General features: G+C 52.1%; 1 protein-coding gene across 1 annotated transcript; it reads right to left on the reverse strand.

Annotated features, from left to right (window-relative positions):
* Window positions 1–10,326: 10,326 nt before the first annotated feature.
* Window positions 10,327–12,519, reverse strand: LOC136354827 (uncharacterized). Its single transcript, XM_066306577.1, has 6 exons — window positions 11,516–12,519; window positions 11,233–11,406; window positions 11,026–11,136; window positions 10,869–10,941; window positions 10,676–10,774; window positions 10,327–10,596 (listed from the first exon to the last, which is right to left on the reverse strand). The coding sequence occupies exons 1-6, from the start codon at window positions 12,430–12,432 to the stop codon at window positions 10,414–10,416; spliced, it is 1,557 nt and encodes a 518-aa protein (XP_066162674.1). The 5' UTR covers window positions 12,433–12,519; the 3' UTR covers window positions 10,327–10,413.
* Between the last annotated feature and the right edge of the window lie 1,054 nt (window positions 12,520–13,573).

The following is a 13,573-nucleotide window of genomic DNA, read 5'->3' on the forward strand; positions in this document are numbered from 1 at the left end:
CTTTCTCATTGGTCAGGGTGACTGTGCGATTCGCACAATCGATGACTCCCTTAAACTTGGTCAGCCAATCCATCCCAAGAATGACATCTAGGTCTTTGGATTCGAGAAGGATGAGGTTGGCTAGAAACGGTGACCTTTGAATTTCTATTGTTATAGAAGGGCTGAATTGAACCGAAGTGGAGCTATTCCCTGGGGTATGAACCCGCATCGGTGTGCTAAGTTCCTCTCTTATTAACCCATGCATCCCGACAAATTTCTTGGAGATGAAAGAATGCGTTGCACCAGAATCAAAAAGTACTGTTGCAGGGATTGAGTTAACAGGAAACGTACCCAGTACGACCTCTGGTGCTGCTTGTGCCTCCTCCGCAGATGCGTGGTTGACACGAGCCTGGATAAACCTTGGTCCGGCACGCCTGGGCTTCGGGCATTTGTCAGCGAAGTGGCCAAGCTCGCCACAGTTGAAGCAGGACCCTGGTTTTGCTCCCGTCTCCTTCTTGGCTTGTGCGGGCTGGCCTGACTGTGCCGGTGCCATCGGTGGGCGTGGAGCTGTACCGCGGTTGGGCTGACTTCCATGGTGATTCTGGCTGCCACTGGAGCCCTGGTGGAAGTTGCTGGGGTTGAATGGGCGGTGTTGACGAACAATCATGGTGGTAGGTCCACCCTGCTGCCCGGGAGTGAAGCGCGGCCTCTGGTGACTTCCCTGATGTGCCCTGAACTGAGCGGCCTTCCTCTTCCTATCCATCTTGTTGCGTTGATCCTCCTGGCGGATTGCCTTGTCAACCAGCCTCTCAAAGTCGGCGTAGTCCCCAGATATCAGTTGGTTGGTCAGCTCGTCATCCAGACCCGCCATGAACTTCTCCTGCTTCTCGGCGTCGGTGCGGACATCCTCTGGTGCATATCGCGCGAGGTGATTGAACTCATGGAGGTACTCTGTCACAGTCCTGTTGCCCTGATGGAGCGCCCGGAATTCCCTCTTCTTTTGTGCCACGACCCCGTCTGGCACCTGTGCCTTCCTGAAGCTACGGCAGAACTCTGCCCATGTGACTTCAGTACCCGGTGGGCGGGTGGCCATGTGGTTGTCCCACCAAGCTGACGCAGGACCCTGAAGCTGGTGTGTGGCGAAAGCGACCTTCTCCTGATCATTGCACTGCAGGAGATTCAGCTTCTTCTCTATCGCATGGAGCCAGTCATTTGCCTCCATAGGGTTGGTGGTGCTGGAGAAGGTGGGTGGCCTGACACGTAGAAACTCCGGCAACTTGGACTGAGGGGGAGGGGGACCAAACTGCTGGTGCTGCTGTTCGGCGTGCTGCATCATCCTCTGGTGCATCTGCTGGTGCTGCTGCTGCATCTGCTGCATCATGGCTGCCATCATCTGAGTCTGATGTGCCATAACTTGGGCAAGGGTCGGATTCTCGGGAAGTGGTGGCGGACCATTGCCAGAATCACTGTTGGGGTGCACACCATCAGCGCGTTCTTCACCGTTGCTGCCCTCGCCTGTCGTGCGGTTGCCAGTCCTGGTGTAGACCATCTGGAGGGAAAAGCAGGCGGGGGGAAAAGAAGAAAAACAGATGCTCAAGAACTAAGCTTTATTATATAGGAATTAAAACTGCAATTGTTCTGATCTGAATTAAAACACTTAAAAAGAGCAAACAAAAATCCTTATTAAGACAGCCATATCATAGGCACATGATATCGACCGTCGACTGACCCCAAACAAGCAACCTAAACACACAAACTAACAAGCAGAAACTAGACAATCGATAAACTAATGGGAAAACGAGCCTAATGCTCGGAACGGCTCCTGCGGTCGGTGGAGTCGAAAGCGTCCTCCTGCTCGTCACCTGGTCCCTCTGAACGACTCCTGGAGCCTGACAGATCAGTCTCGCCGCTGCCACTGGGAGTAGCGGACAACCAACCTCCGGTACCACTGGCTGGACCTCTGGCGGCTGATGCTGGAGCGAAGGAGAGAGTGAACACGGGAGCTGGAGCTGGAGCTGGAGCTGGAGCTGGAGGAACTGCGGGAACTGCCGGAGCTGCGGGCGGAACTGGAGGTGCTGCGGGAGCTGCTGGTGGAGGTGGGTTCCTGGGCGCAAGCTGGATGCGCACGGGTGCAGTCGTCCTCTTACGGGGCGTAGTGCGGATCCGGACTCCTCCTGGTGCTGGAAGACCCTTCAACTGAGCATTCTCCTTCTTCAGGCGCGCTATCTCGTCCTTCAGAGCGACGATCCTCATGAGCTTCCCATCATTCAAGGCCTTGGTCGCCTTGTGCAGGTCCGAGTGCATCCGGTCCAATCCCCTCATCACAGCACACATGTGACCGAAGGTGGTGTCGTTCTCGCCAGCTGTCGGACGGAAGGAGCTGACGCCATCACCATGGGCTCGACGGGGGTGGTAGCGGTACGCCGTGTCGTGGAAGATGTAGTCGTGGCGCTCCCGTAGTCTGGCCATCATCAAGTAGGCTGCCTCCTGACAGGCGTGATCTGCTGTGCCTCCAGATGCCTCGACCGCCATGTTAGCGAGGCAAGTCCCCACGTAACCATGGACCTCCAAGCGGACACGGTGAGGAAGCTCGCCACTGAGCGGCGGAATCGTCGTGTACTCCGGCGCGTCGGGGTAGCCCACCACCAGGGTCATGCGTGCCAACTCTGCCACGAAATCAATCATGCCTTCTCCGCGGTGGTTGGGTGGGTGACCGGCCATCTAGAGAAGACAAAGGAGTAGGATCAATGCATGCTCAAATCCAAATTTAAATAAAGCAATAAAGACTCAAATAAAGGAATCAAAATAAGAGCAAAATTTTATGCATAGATCATTTTACATGAGCGCGAATAAATAAGACAGACTCACATAACGATAAAATAATGGGAAATTAGATACATAGTAATAATAACGAACAAAGCATAAATACCTTGCAACCCATGATACCGAGCTAGGACCGAATGCATTTCACCCATCAAATCCCAACTGACTGACGAATAAATCCCAATAATTTTACTAAAACCCTAGACTGACTCGTTTTGAAAAACTCACTTTAAACGAGCGACCAAGATTTTTCCCTTGAACCACAAGAACAGATCCCCATTTTCCCGGAACAAAATCCAATTGCAAAGAACATATGCAATGAAAAGGATTCAGAGGGCTCTTAGGTCTTTCCATTTGGCTTGTCCTACGGTCAAGGTCGGCTCTGATACCAACTTGTCACGCCCAGAAATTCCCGAATAGAATTCCAAGCAGAATGTGTATTAAAACCCCCGTCCAGGACCAGCCGGGGTACACAAACGACAATGTTGACATACAGATCCACGTCTTACAAACATTATAAAGGTCTTACAGAAATGCAGCGGAAAACGAAAGATAACTGGAGCTAATCCTTGACTTGAACTGCAGCGGGAACACCACTCCACAGGCATCCTCGACGGCACGGACGAAGCCTACTCCTCGGAGAACCCGCCATCGGACACATACTCGAGCTCTGAGGTTGGGGGAAAAAGTAGAGCAAGACTGAGTACTACCCACTGTACTCAGCAAGTCATACCGGAATAGAGGTATGATGCAGGGATTTAACAAGGGATAGCTAAGCAGGTTCCTTTTTATAAATACTGGCATTTATAAACAGGAATTGAATGCGAAAACAGTTGTAATAATTAAGCAGTATTAAACATCCGCTGTCCAACGCTAACCCACGTTGCGACAGGCCCAACCATCCACCTAAACTATCCAAATTCAACAGATTACACTAGGGTGAGACTAATCACGGTGAATCTGGTTGACCGCCCATAACCGCGGGCACGGCTATTCGAATAGTTTTACTCTGATCAGAGGTGTACAACTGTACCCACAAGACACAGCCCCACGACACGTTTCCGTGCGCCGACATGCCACCACGACATACCGGAAAGAGGCCGTGACAGGACCCTTCGCATAACCCCCTCTAGCCAAGCACACCACACCTCAAGTTTCACCCCCGTCCCCAGCGGGCGACGGGCAGTCCCCTCTCGTGCCTAGGTGAATCCGGAAGCGACAGAGGCCGTCGCAGGGCCCGCCCCGCTCCATCACGCCCACCCTTGCCTGGATGCGTCGACTAGAGGAAAGCTACACTACAAGCCCAGCCGTTGCCCACGCTGGCTTGTGGTAAGTACGATAAATTCTTCCAGGGCATCCCGCGAACCGGTCCTTAACTGCCATGGGTGCGACTAGCAAAACCATGCACCCACAGCCCACCATGTGGTTCATTTTATTTAACCAACACCAGAGCGGTGGTATGAAACCAACATTATCATATAAACCTATAGTCTAGGTTTTAAATGAGATCCCCAATGTGTGCTAGTTGAACTAAGCATGGCTAAGCAATTCCTAGTCCAAAGTCTAATCATGTTATAACCCAAGCTAACAAAGGAGCATGATATCCAAAAGCATGGCTGTAACAATAGGTATCCATCCCATAGTGATATTATAAAACAATGCAATATTTGAAAGAAAACAATAGAGCATTTGCAATATAGGATCAACATGTTCAAGTGACAAGCATGACTTGCCTTGCTCTGCTGCTGGAGGGACCTCGGCGACTATCTCGAAGTACACCGGAGCGTCGGAGGGATCGGAATCTAGCGACATACAAAGCAAACATTGCAAACAGGCTATAAGACTACTGAAACAGAGAACAAAACCATTTTTAATGGATTCTACACATTTTTCTTGATTTACTGAGACTTGAATGGGATTAAACGGAGCTCGGATGAATTAGTTATGAATTTTAGAAAATTCACTGTGTTTATTACTATAAAAGAAATCCTTAAATAATTTATTGCGCAATATTAACCAGGGCTGACGTCAGCGAGGGGGCGCGGCGCCGACAGGCGGGGCCCACCGGTCAGCGACCGGGAGAGAGAGAAAGGGGGGGGCGGCGCGCGGGCCCACGGGTCAGCGGCACGGGGGAAAGGAGGGGCGGCGGCGCCACGTGGCGGCCGAACCGACGGCCCCGATCTACCCAAGGGTAGATCGGACGGCGGCGGGACCTCGCGGCCGGGGCGCGCGGGCGCGGCGCGAGACGGCGGCGACCATGGCGCCGGCGGCGCGGCGCTCACACGGCGGCGGCGCGCATGCGGCAGCGGCGCAAGGCGGCGACCGAAGGCGACCGACCGGCGGCGGGGAGCGGCGGCTAGAGGAGGAGCGGCGGCTACCAGGCTAAGCGGCGCGCACGCGGCTACACGGTACGGGGAAAAGGAGAAAGAGGAGGGGGAAGCCTCACCGACAACGGTCGACGACGGCGGCCGACGGAGGACGACGACGACGGCGGGACGAGCTCCGGAACCTCCTAACGAACAAAAGGAGAGGGATTAGAGAGAGAGGAAAGAGCGTGGGAGGGCGAGAGCGCCGGCCGAAGGCGGCGGCCATGGCGCCACTTGCCGGCACACGACGGGGATGGGTCTCCGGCGGCGAACCTCGACGGGGAAGGGGCGGCCGAGGTAGATCTCGACCCCGCGAAGCTAACGGCGGCGACGGCGCGAGACGGCGACGAGCCTAGCGGCGGCTAGCGGCGGCCGGAGTAGCAAAAGCGGCGGCGGCGGGTGGTTGCACGGCGCGGAGGCGATGGGGAGCTCGGGAGAGATCGGCGAAATGGGGAAAAAGCGAGAGAGGAGGACGGCGATGCTTAAAAAGGGGGAGAGGGAGCCGGACGTGGCCGGGAGCGGCGGGATTCGACGGCCGACGTGGGGGAGTGGGGAGGAGAGAGAGACGGGATTCGGTTTTCGAATCCCGGCCATCTCGGGCGCGGGCGCGAACGGGAGGGAGAGGGGAAAGGGCGCGGGAGACGCGGCGCACGCGCGGGCGTGGCCGACGTGGCCCGGGAGAGACGGAGGCGTGGGCGCGGCGGCGGTTTCGGCGCGGCGGCGCGCCGGGATCGGCGGGAGGTGGGGGAAGGACCCGACAGGTGGGCCCCACCTGTCGGCGACCCCGAGAGAGGAGGTGGGCGGCGGCTGCCAGGCTGGGCCCTCGGCCTGCGGCCGGCCCAGCAAGGAGGAGGGGGAGGAAGGAGGGGAATGGGCCGGCGGCCCATCCGAAAAGGAAAAAGGAGGGAAAAAGGGAGGGAAAAGAAAAAGAAAAAGGAAAAGGATTTTCCCTGGAATTAAAAATTGCACTTTAGTGATTTTTAATTGGTTAAAATTATTTCTAGAGCTCTGAAAATTCCACTAAAAATCCTGTTAATGAATTTCGACATGTAGAATTCAAGAAAAATTCCACATGTCAAATCCGATTATTATTTGCATTGTTTTCTTAGGGTTTTATCCTGATTTCCTCTGCATTTTCTTGGGGTCATTTGTAATTTACAATTTGGCTTGGGAGGAAAACTTCGGGGTGTGACAATAGGCCAGCCGTGCAGGCGAGGACACCAGTCGGCGGCGACGAAGGCAAGCCGGTCGGTGAAGACGTAGGCGCCCAACAACGGCGGCATAAAGGCCAGCCGTGCAGGCGGAAACACCAGTCGGCGGCGGCGAAGGCAAGCCGGTCGGTGAAGACGTAGACGCCCAACAACGACGGCATAATAGGCCAGCCGTGCAGGCGGAAACACCAGTCGGCGGCGGCGAAGGCAAGCCGGTCGGTGAAGACGTAGACGCCCAACAACGGCAGCATAAAGGCCAGCCGTGCAGGCGGAAACACCAGTCGGCGGCGGCGAAGGCAAGCCGGTCGGTGAAGACGTAGACGCCCAACAACGATGGCATAATAGGCCAGCCGTGCAGGCGGAAACACCAGTCGGCGGCGGCGAAGGCAAGCCGGTCGGTGAAGACATAGACGCCCAACAACGGCAGCATAAAGGCCAGCCGTGCAGGCGGAAACACCAGTCGGCGGCGGCGAAGGCAAGCCGGTCGGTGAAGACGTAGACGCCCAACAACGACGGCATAATAGGCCAGCCGTGCAGGCGGAAACACCAGTCGGCGGCGGCGAAGGCAAGCCGGTCGGTGAAGACGTAGACGCCCAACAACGGCAGCATAAAGGCCAGCCGTGCAGGCGGAAACACCAGTCGGCGGCGGCGAAGGCAAGCCGGTCGGTGAAGACGTAGACGCCCAACAACGACGGCATAATAGGCCAGCCGTGCAGGCGGAAACACCAGTCGGCGGCGGACGAGGCGGCCGGTCGGTGAAGACGTAGACGCCCAACAACGGCGGCATAAAGGCCAGCCGTGCAGGCGGAAACACCAGTCGGCGGCGGTCGAGGCGAGCCGGTGGTGATGTTCTGACTGATCCATTCCTGGAGCGTAAGAGATAAGCTTAAAGCCATGAATCCCTTTTATGCATATCTGGATCTGGATCCTGCAGAACAAACATATAGGATGAGTAGTATCTGATATAAATATAATACTCGAGAAAAATTAATTCAAGCAGTTTATAAATACGTATTTCTTCTCTTGTTAATTTTGATTTCCCCGAGCAGATGACTCATTACGTTTAAACACTCTGCCCGACTAGTCATAGCCACCAAGCACTGGGAGTCGGCCTAAGCACTTCCTAGACATGCATATGAGTGACATGAGTTCGTCATTAATGGAACAAAGTTTCACGGATCGGAGTTTACTACTCGGGTACTTTTGCAATTATTAAGAGCAGAAAATAAATTTATCTCATCTCTATGCTTTTGATTTATTCCGAATAATACTTAGCACCTTGCGTTACTCGGTCCATCCAACGAGCCCCCGGGTGCTAGGAATCGGCCCAAAGGCAACCATCCATTGGCAAACCAAACGGAAAGCATAGGAAGATAGAACTCCATAACTCGATAGGTACTTTTGTACTCAGGTTATGTCGCAAGCAATCAAGATAAATATTATAAAAAATATGATATAACATCTGTAGCCCCCGACTCACTACTCAATGGAAGACCAATTGGTGTAGTGAGGCAGAGGAAAAGGAAAAATATCATATAAAGAATAAAATAAATGATGACTTAGCTTTGTAATATTCCCCTTGGTGATGGCAGAAGTGGCCAATGTGGGAACAAAGTCGTCCATCAATAACAATGAAGACACCAGTCGGCGGCGACGAAGGCGGTCGACGGTGAAAGCGAAGATGCCCACTAATGGCGGCATAATAGGCCAGCCGTGTAAGCGGAAACACCAGCCGGCGGTGAAGTCGTAGACGCCCAACAGCGGCGGCATAATAGGCCAGCCGTGTAGGCGGAGGCACCACTCGGCGGCGACGGAGGCAGGCCGGCGGTGAAGTCGTAGACGCCCAACAGCGGCGGCATAATAGGCCAGCCGTGTAGGCGGAGGCACCACTCGGCGGCGACGGAGGCAGGCCGGCGGTGAAGTCGTAGACGCCCAACAGCGGCGGCATAATAGGCCAGCCGTGTAGGCGGAGGCACCAATCGGCGGCAACGGAGGCAGGCCGGCGGTGAAGTCGTAGACGCCCAACAGCGGCGGCATAATAGGCCAGCCGTGTAGGCGGAGGCACCACTCGGCGGCGACGGAGGCAAGCCGGCGGTGAAGTCGTAGACGCCCAACAGCGGCGGCATAATAGGCCAGCCGTGTAGGCGGAGGCACCAGTCGGCGGCGACGGAGGCAGGCCGGCGGTGAAGTCGTAGACGCCCAACAGCGGCGGCATAATAGGCCAGCCGTGTAGGCGGAGGCACCAGTCGGCGGCGACGGAGGCAGGCCGGCGGTGAAGTCGTAGACGCCCAACAGCGGCGGCATAATAGGCCAGCCGTGTAGGCGGAGGCACCACTCGGCGGCGACGGAGGCAGGCCGGCGGTGAAGTCGTAGACGCCCAACAGCGGCGGCATAATAGGCCAGCCGTGTAGGCGGAGGCACCACTCGGCGGCGACGGAGGCAGGCCGGCGGTGAAGTCGTTGTTGTTATCAGCAATGGCGGTGGCGAAAACAAGCCGGCAGAGTGGACTCGCGGCCGATCGACCGGAAAGCTGAGACGCCTCGAGTCCATGACCAGCATCAATCGCCTCAATAGTGCCGCGTAATTATATGCGAACAACAACAAAAAATAGCAAGAGATTAATCTGAGATTAAAAATCAATATGATAAATAATGATAAAAATCAGATTGAGTTTCCCCCTGACTGATTTGGATCAAGTCAGAGAAGAGGAGCTTGAAGAAGTGGTCGACGGAAAGGAAGTGAAAACTCCCAAAGCGAAAACGAAGTCGGCGACTCATGAAATTGATTCCATCGCGCTCATTGATAGGAAACTCGACGCAACCCCTACCTGGCGCGCCAACTGTCGAAACATGAATTCGGCAGTAATAAAAGGGGGTAGCGCACGAGACCTAAAAGTGGATGGATGCGGAGACAAATGATTTAGACAGGTTCAGGCCCTCTCGATGAGAGGTAATACCCTACTCCTGTTTGGGGATTTGAATCCGCCGGGTGTATATTGATCTGACGATCAGGTTGTCTCATGCCCCCTAGAGGGCCTCCTGCCCACCTTATATAGGGTGGGGGGCAGGATTACAAGATAGAAACCTTAACCAATACGGTATCGGTTTCCTAAATCTACTTTACAATATTATCAAACCAGGACTTTAGGCTGTTCCGTAATATATAAGGAAACGTAATACCCGAGTCATGATCTATTACATATTCCATAGATATAAGTTATCCCCTATGACTAGTCGGATAATCATGCCGTATGGGTATGGGGTACCCATAATATCCACAGGACCCTTAGCCGAGAACTCACTTTCCTAATCAAAATAGCCTAGTCAAAGAAAATACATAACTTTTCATAAGCATAATACTCCGTACTACATAATACACAATGTAGATGGAGAGCACCTGAAGCTCATCTCATTGGGCATACAATGGTAGAGCTCCCACTGGTGGAGAAACCCTTTGTAGTCCCGGTTCGTAACCCCCCTTTAGTCCCGGTTTCCAAACCGGGAGTACCAATCCGGGACTAAAGATCGCTATCTTTAGTCCCGGGTGAAATAACCGGGGGTAAAGATCGATCTTTAGTCCCGGTTGGTAACACCAACCGGGACTAAAGATGGCTCAGCCACGTGGCCGGCTGAGCCATCTTTAGTCCCGGTTGGTGTTACCAACCGGGACTAAAGATCGAGCTGACCTTTTTTTTTTTTGCATGGCCCTGTTGCTGCATGGTTTATATATATATATATAGTTTATATATATATATATATATAAACCATGCATATATATGTTTCAATACATATATATGCATACATATATATATATATGTATATATATATATATTATATTATATTATATGTATATACATGCATAATATATATGTATTTATACACATATATATGTTATGCAAATTAATGCATATGTATATAGATATATATATATGACCAAAATATATTTACATTATAGAAAATGTGTACACATGCATATAGAAACATATGTAGTCATGTATTAATTACAATCCATTATATGTCCTAGCTAGCTAGCTATCATTTCGACGTAGTAGTACTCGCTGCTAGCTCAGAAGCTAAGGACCGGTGAATTGTGTTTCCGTCGTAGTAGAATTCACCCTTGGGATTAAGGATTTCTTCGTTGATGAATCCCATGAGTTGTTCTTGAACCGCCGTGATAAATTCCTTGTGTGTGGTCAGGTTATCCCTCATGCGAATAAACTATATGAATGTATGAAATTGATTAGTAATTAAACAAGAAATCGCTACGTAATGAAATTTTGAATTTATTTGTACGTACATCGAGCTCTCTTGTGGTGATGATTTGGTTTGCAAGGCAGTGGCAATACTCGCACACGTAATAGCCGCACAAGTTATTTCCCTGCTTTTGCTTTGCGCACTACAAATAAATGACAAACAACGAGAGATCTAATTAATATACACTTGTATGTATTTGAATCGGAGAAATATAAATATAGAGCATGTGTACTCACAGGAAATTTGAACTTCCGCCTAAGTCTTTCTCTCCATTTGCCGCGGACCAAATGACGGAACCGATACCAAGCCCTACATGGAGTTTAAAGCTATGATTCGTAGTAGCAATTAACATAACAAGATTTTCTTAATTAACAAAGGAACTTATGACGGTACCTGTCTATAAGTTCGAAAACCTTGTCAAACGTAGACTCTTTTTTATCCATTGAGTCATATACGTTGACGGTGCAGGCCTCCAGGTCGAAGAGTAAAAGCACCCAGTGGAATCTGCAATGTGCGTGGGATGCATTACATATGAAACACTTAGCAAGTTCGTACGGGAATGAAATTTGGTATGTAGGAAGACAGTAAAATTAAACTAACTCTGTGTTGTATGGCAACAGTATGAACGTCTTGTAATGCTGCGCCTTCAGGAGATGGACGAGATTGTCCTCTGTTTCTTGTGGATATTGGTCGAGCATTGCGACGTTTACTCTCCGAGGGTCGATGAATCCAGTATCGAAAACCCTCCGCCGTCGGGCCCTTTGAATCTCCATTCTACAACGATAAAAGGGAGTATATTATTTTCTATAGTCTACTTATATACAAGGACCTAATTTATTAAAGGAGACGTATAGTAAGAAATCTAACCGAACGATATACTTACAAAATCCAGCAACTCATAATAGAGACGTCGAGGGCGTCCAGCTGGTATAGTTCGTAGATTCCCTTGAAATTGATCCAGAGAATGTCATCTCCTTGCAAGAAGTCCGTGTCCCTGATCCTCGCTCCGATCATCTCTCTACCGGCGGCGCTCATCTCCATGTACAGCTGATGGAACTTGTACATTTGTGTGGGTAGGGACTGCAGCAGCTCAGGCTTGACAAGCGGTTTACCGAGTTCGTACATGTATTTCACTTCCGCCTTTTCGATTGGTGCGACTCCTAGCAATTGATCCGTAGTTAGACCGGTGTCAGTAATAAATTGTTCTATCGTCATTTCTTTACCGGTAACCAACGGCTCGATCTCCTGTTTTGGTTGCTCTCCAAGCTGAGGGACTGGTTTGGACTTTCCAGAAGATGCTTTCTTCAGCGTTCGCTCATAGTCCGATAGCTTGATGGCCTCCTTGACAGATGCAGACATACCCCTGAAGAAGTTCCTGACACTGGGGTCTATAGGAATCTTCTTTTCTGGACTTCGAGGCTTGAATTGTCTCTTGACTTCTGATGCAACGTAAGCGTCAAGCTCCTCTTGCGTGCAATCGTACCCCGGGTCCTTGTTCTTGGCGGCGTCAACTTTCGCCTTCTTCGTTGCCCTTGTGTGGGCAGGCGGTGGAGCTGGGGGGCCCTTGACTTTGAAGGTGCCGGAAGAGGAGCTTGCGGGGGAGTAGGTGTAGGAGCACGAGGAGGAGTCGGTGCAGGATCCTGAGGAGGAGTCGATGCTGGAGCCTGAGGTGGAGACGGTGCTGGCGGAGCATGAGGAGGAGACGGTGCAGGATCCTGAGGAGGAGATGGCGGAGCCGGAGGAGATGGTGCACGAGACGCCGCTTGTCGCCCAGGGAGGATGATGTACCGCCTGCGCCATAGAATAATGGCATGGCTTGTGTCTCGTAGATGCGTCTCACCGTCTCCTCCAGGGTAATCCAGCTCGAGGTCCTCGTACGCGCCTTCGACCAACTCAACTTCGACCTTCAAGTATCCTGCTGGAATCGGCCTGCAGTGGTAAGTACCTGAAGGGTCCGTTGGGATGGCCATGCCCGACGCCACCTTCATGTTGTGAGAGATTATTTATTAGTAATCAACATATATAAGCAGCAACTAGCGGAATGGCTAAATCTTACCTTTATTGATAAGTTCTTGAAAGGAATATGCAGCTCACATGGTGTCCGCTGAGTGATGTCATCAACGGGACAGGTCGATTCATCCTGTGTTTGCATGGCGTCCATGCTCTGTGATCCTACCTGCCCCGTTGAGGCGCAGCTGCTACGGTTTCCTGACGGGCTCACCATTGCAGGAGGAATGGTCGGCTGGGGATCATGGGACCGATGTGCGGCCATGCGTTCATCAACCTTCCTTGCCACCTCCTCTTGCATGTTGAGTTCGTAGCTCGATACCCGGAACTCTAGGTCTGCAATCTTCGCCTCGGTATCTCTCTTGCTCCTCATCCGACTCCTGTACGTGTGGATGTCCTCCTTGAAACCAATCTTCCAAGGAATCACCCCTTTCCCTCGAGTTCGTCCTGGATGCTCTGGAGTCTGCAGGGCGAGTGTCAGCTCGTCCCTATCTCTGTCTGGTCGGAACGTGCCCTGAGAGGAGGCTTCCACTGCATCTGTTAGTCGTCGCGCAGCCTCTTGTATCTGATAGCCGAAGACCAGTGAGCCATCAGCTGGGTTGAGCGTTCCACCGTGAGCATAGTACCAGAACTTCGATCGTTCCGGCCAATTGGCTGTTGCCGGTTCGATACCCCTCTCAATCAAGCTAGCCTCCATCTGCTCCCACTTCGGCATCGCGACGCTATAGCCTCCTGACCCCAAGTGGTGATGGTACTTCTTCTTGGCGGCATTTTCTTTGTTTCTTTCCATCATCGCCTGCCCTTGTTCACCTGTCTTATATGCAACGAACTCGTCCCAATGATCCCTTAGCTTTGGGAATGTGTCGAAGTTCGGTGTCTGCCCCTTCAGTATATACTTCTGGTACAGATCTCCCTTGAAGCTCTGAAACTGTTC

Source organism: Oryza sativa, chromosome 12, assembly GCF_034140825.1.
Source record: "Oryza sativa Japonica Group chromosome 12, ASM3414082v1".
Classification (NCBI taxonomy): domain Eukaryota; kingdom Viridiplantae; phylum Streptophyta; class Magnoliopsida; order Poales; family Poaceae; genus Oryza; species Oryza sativa.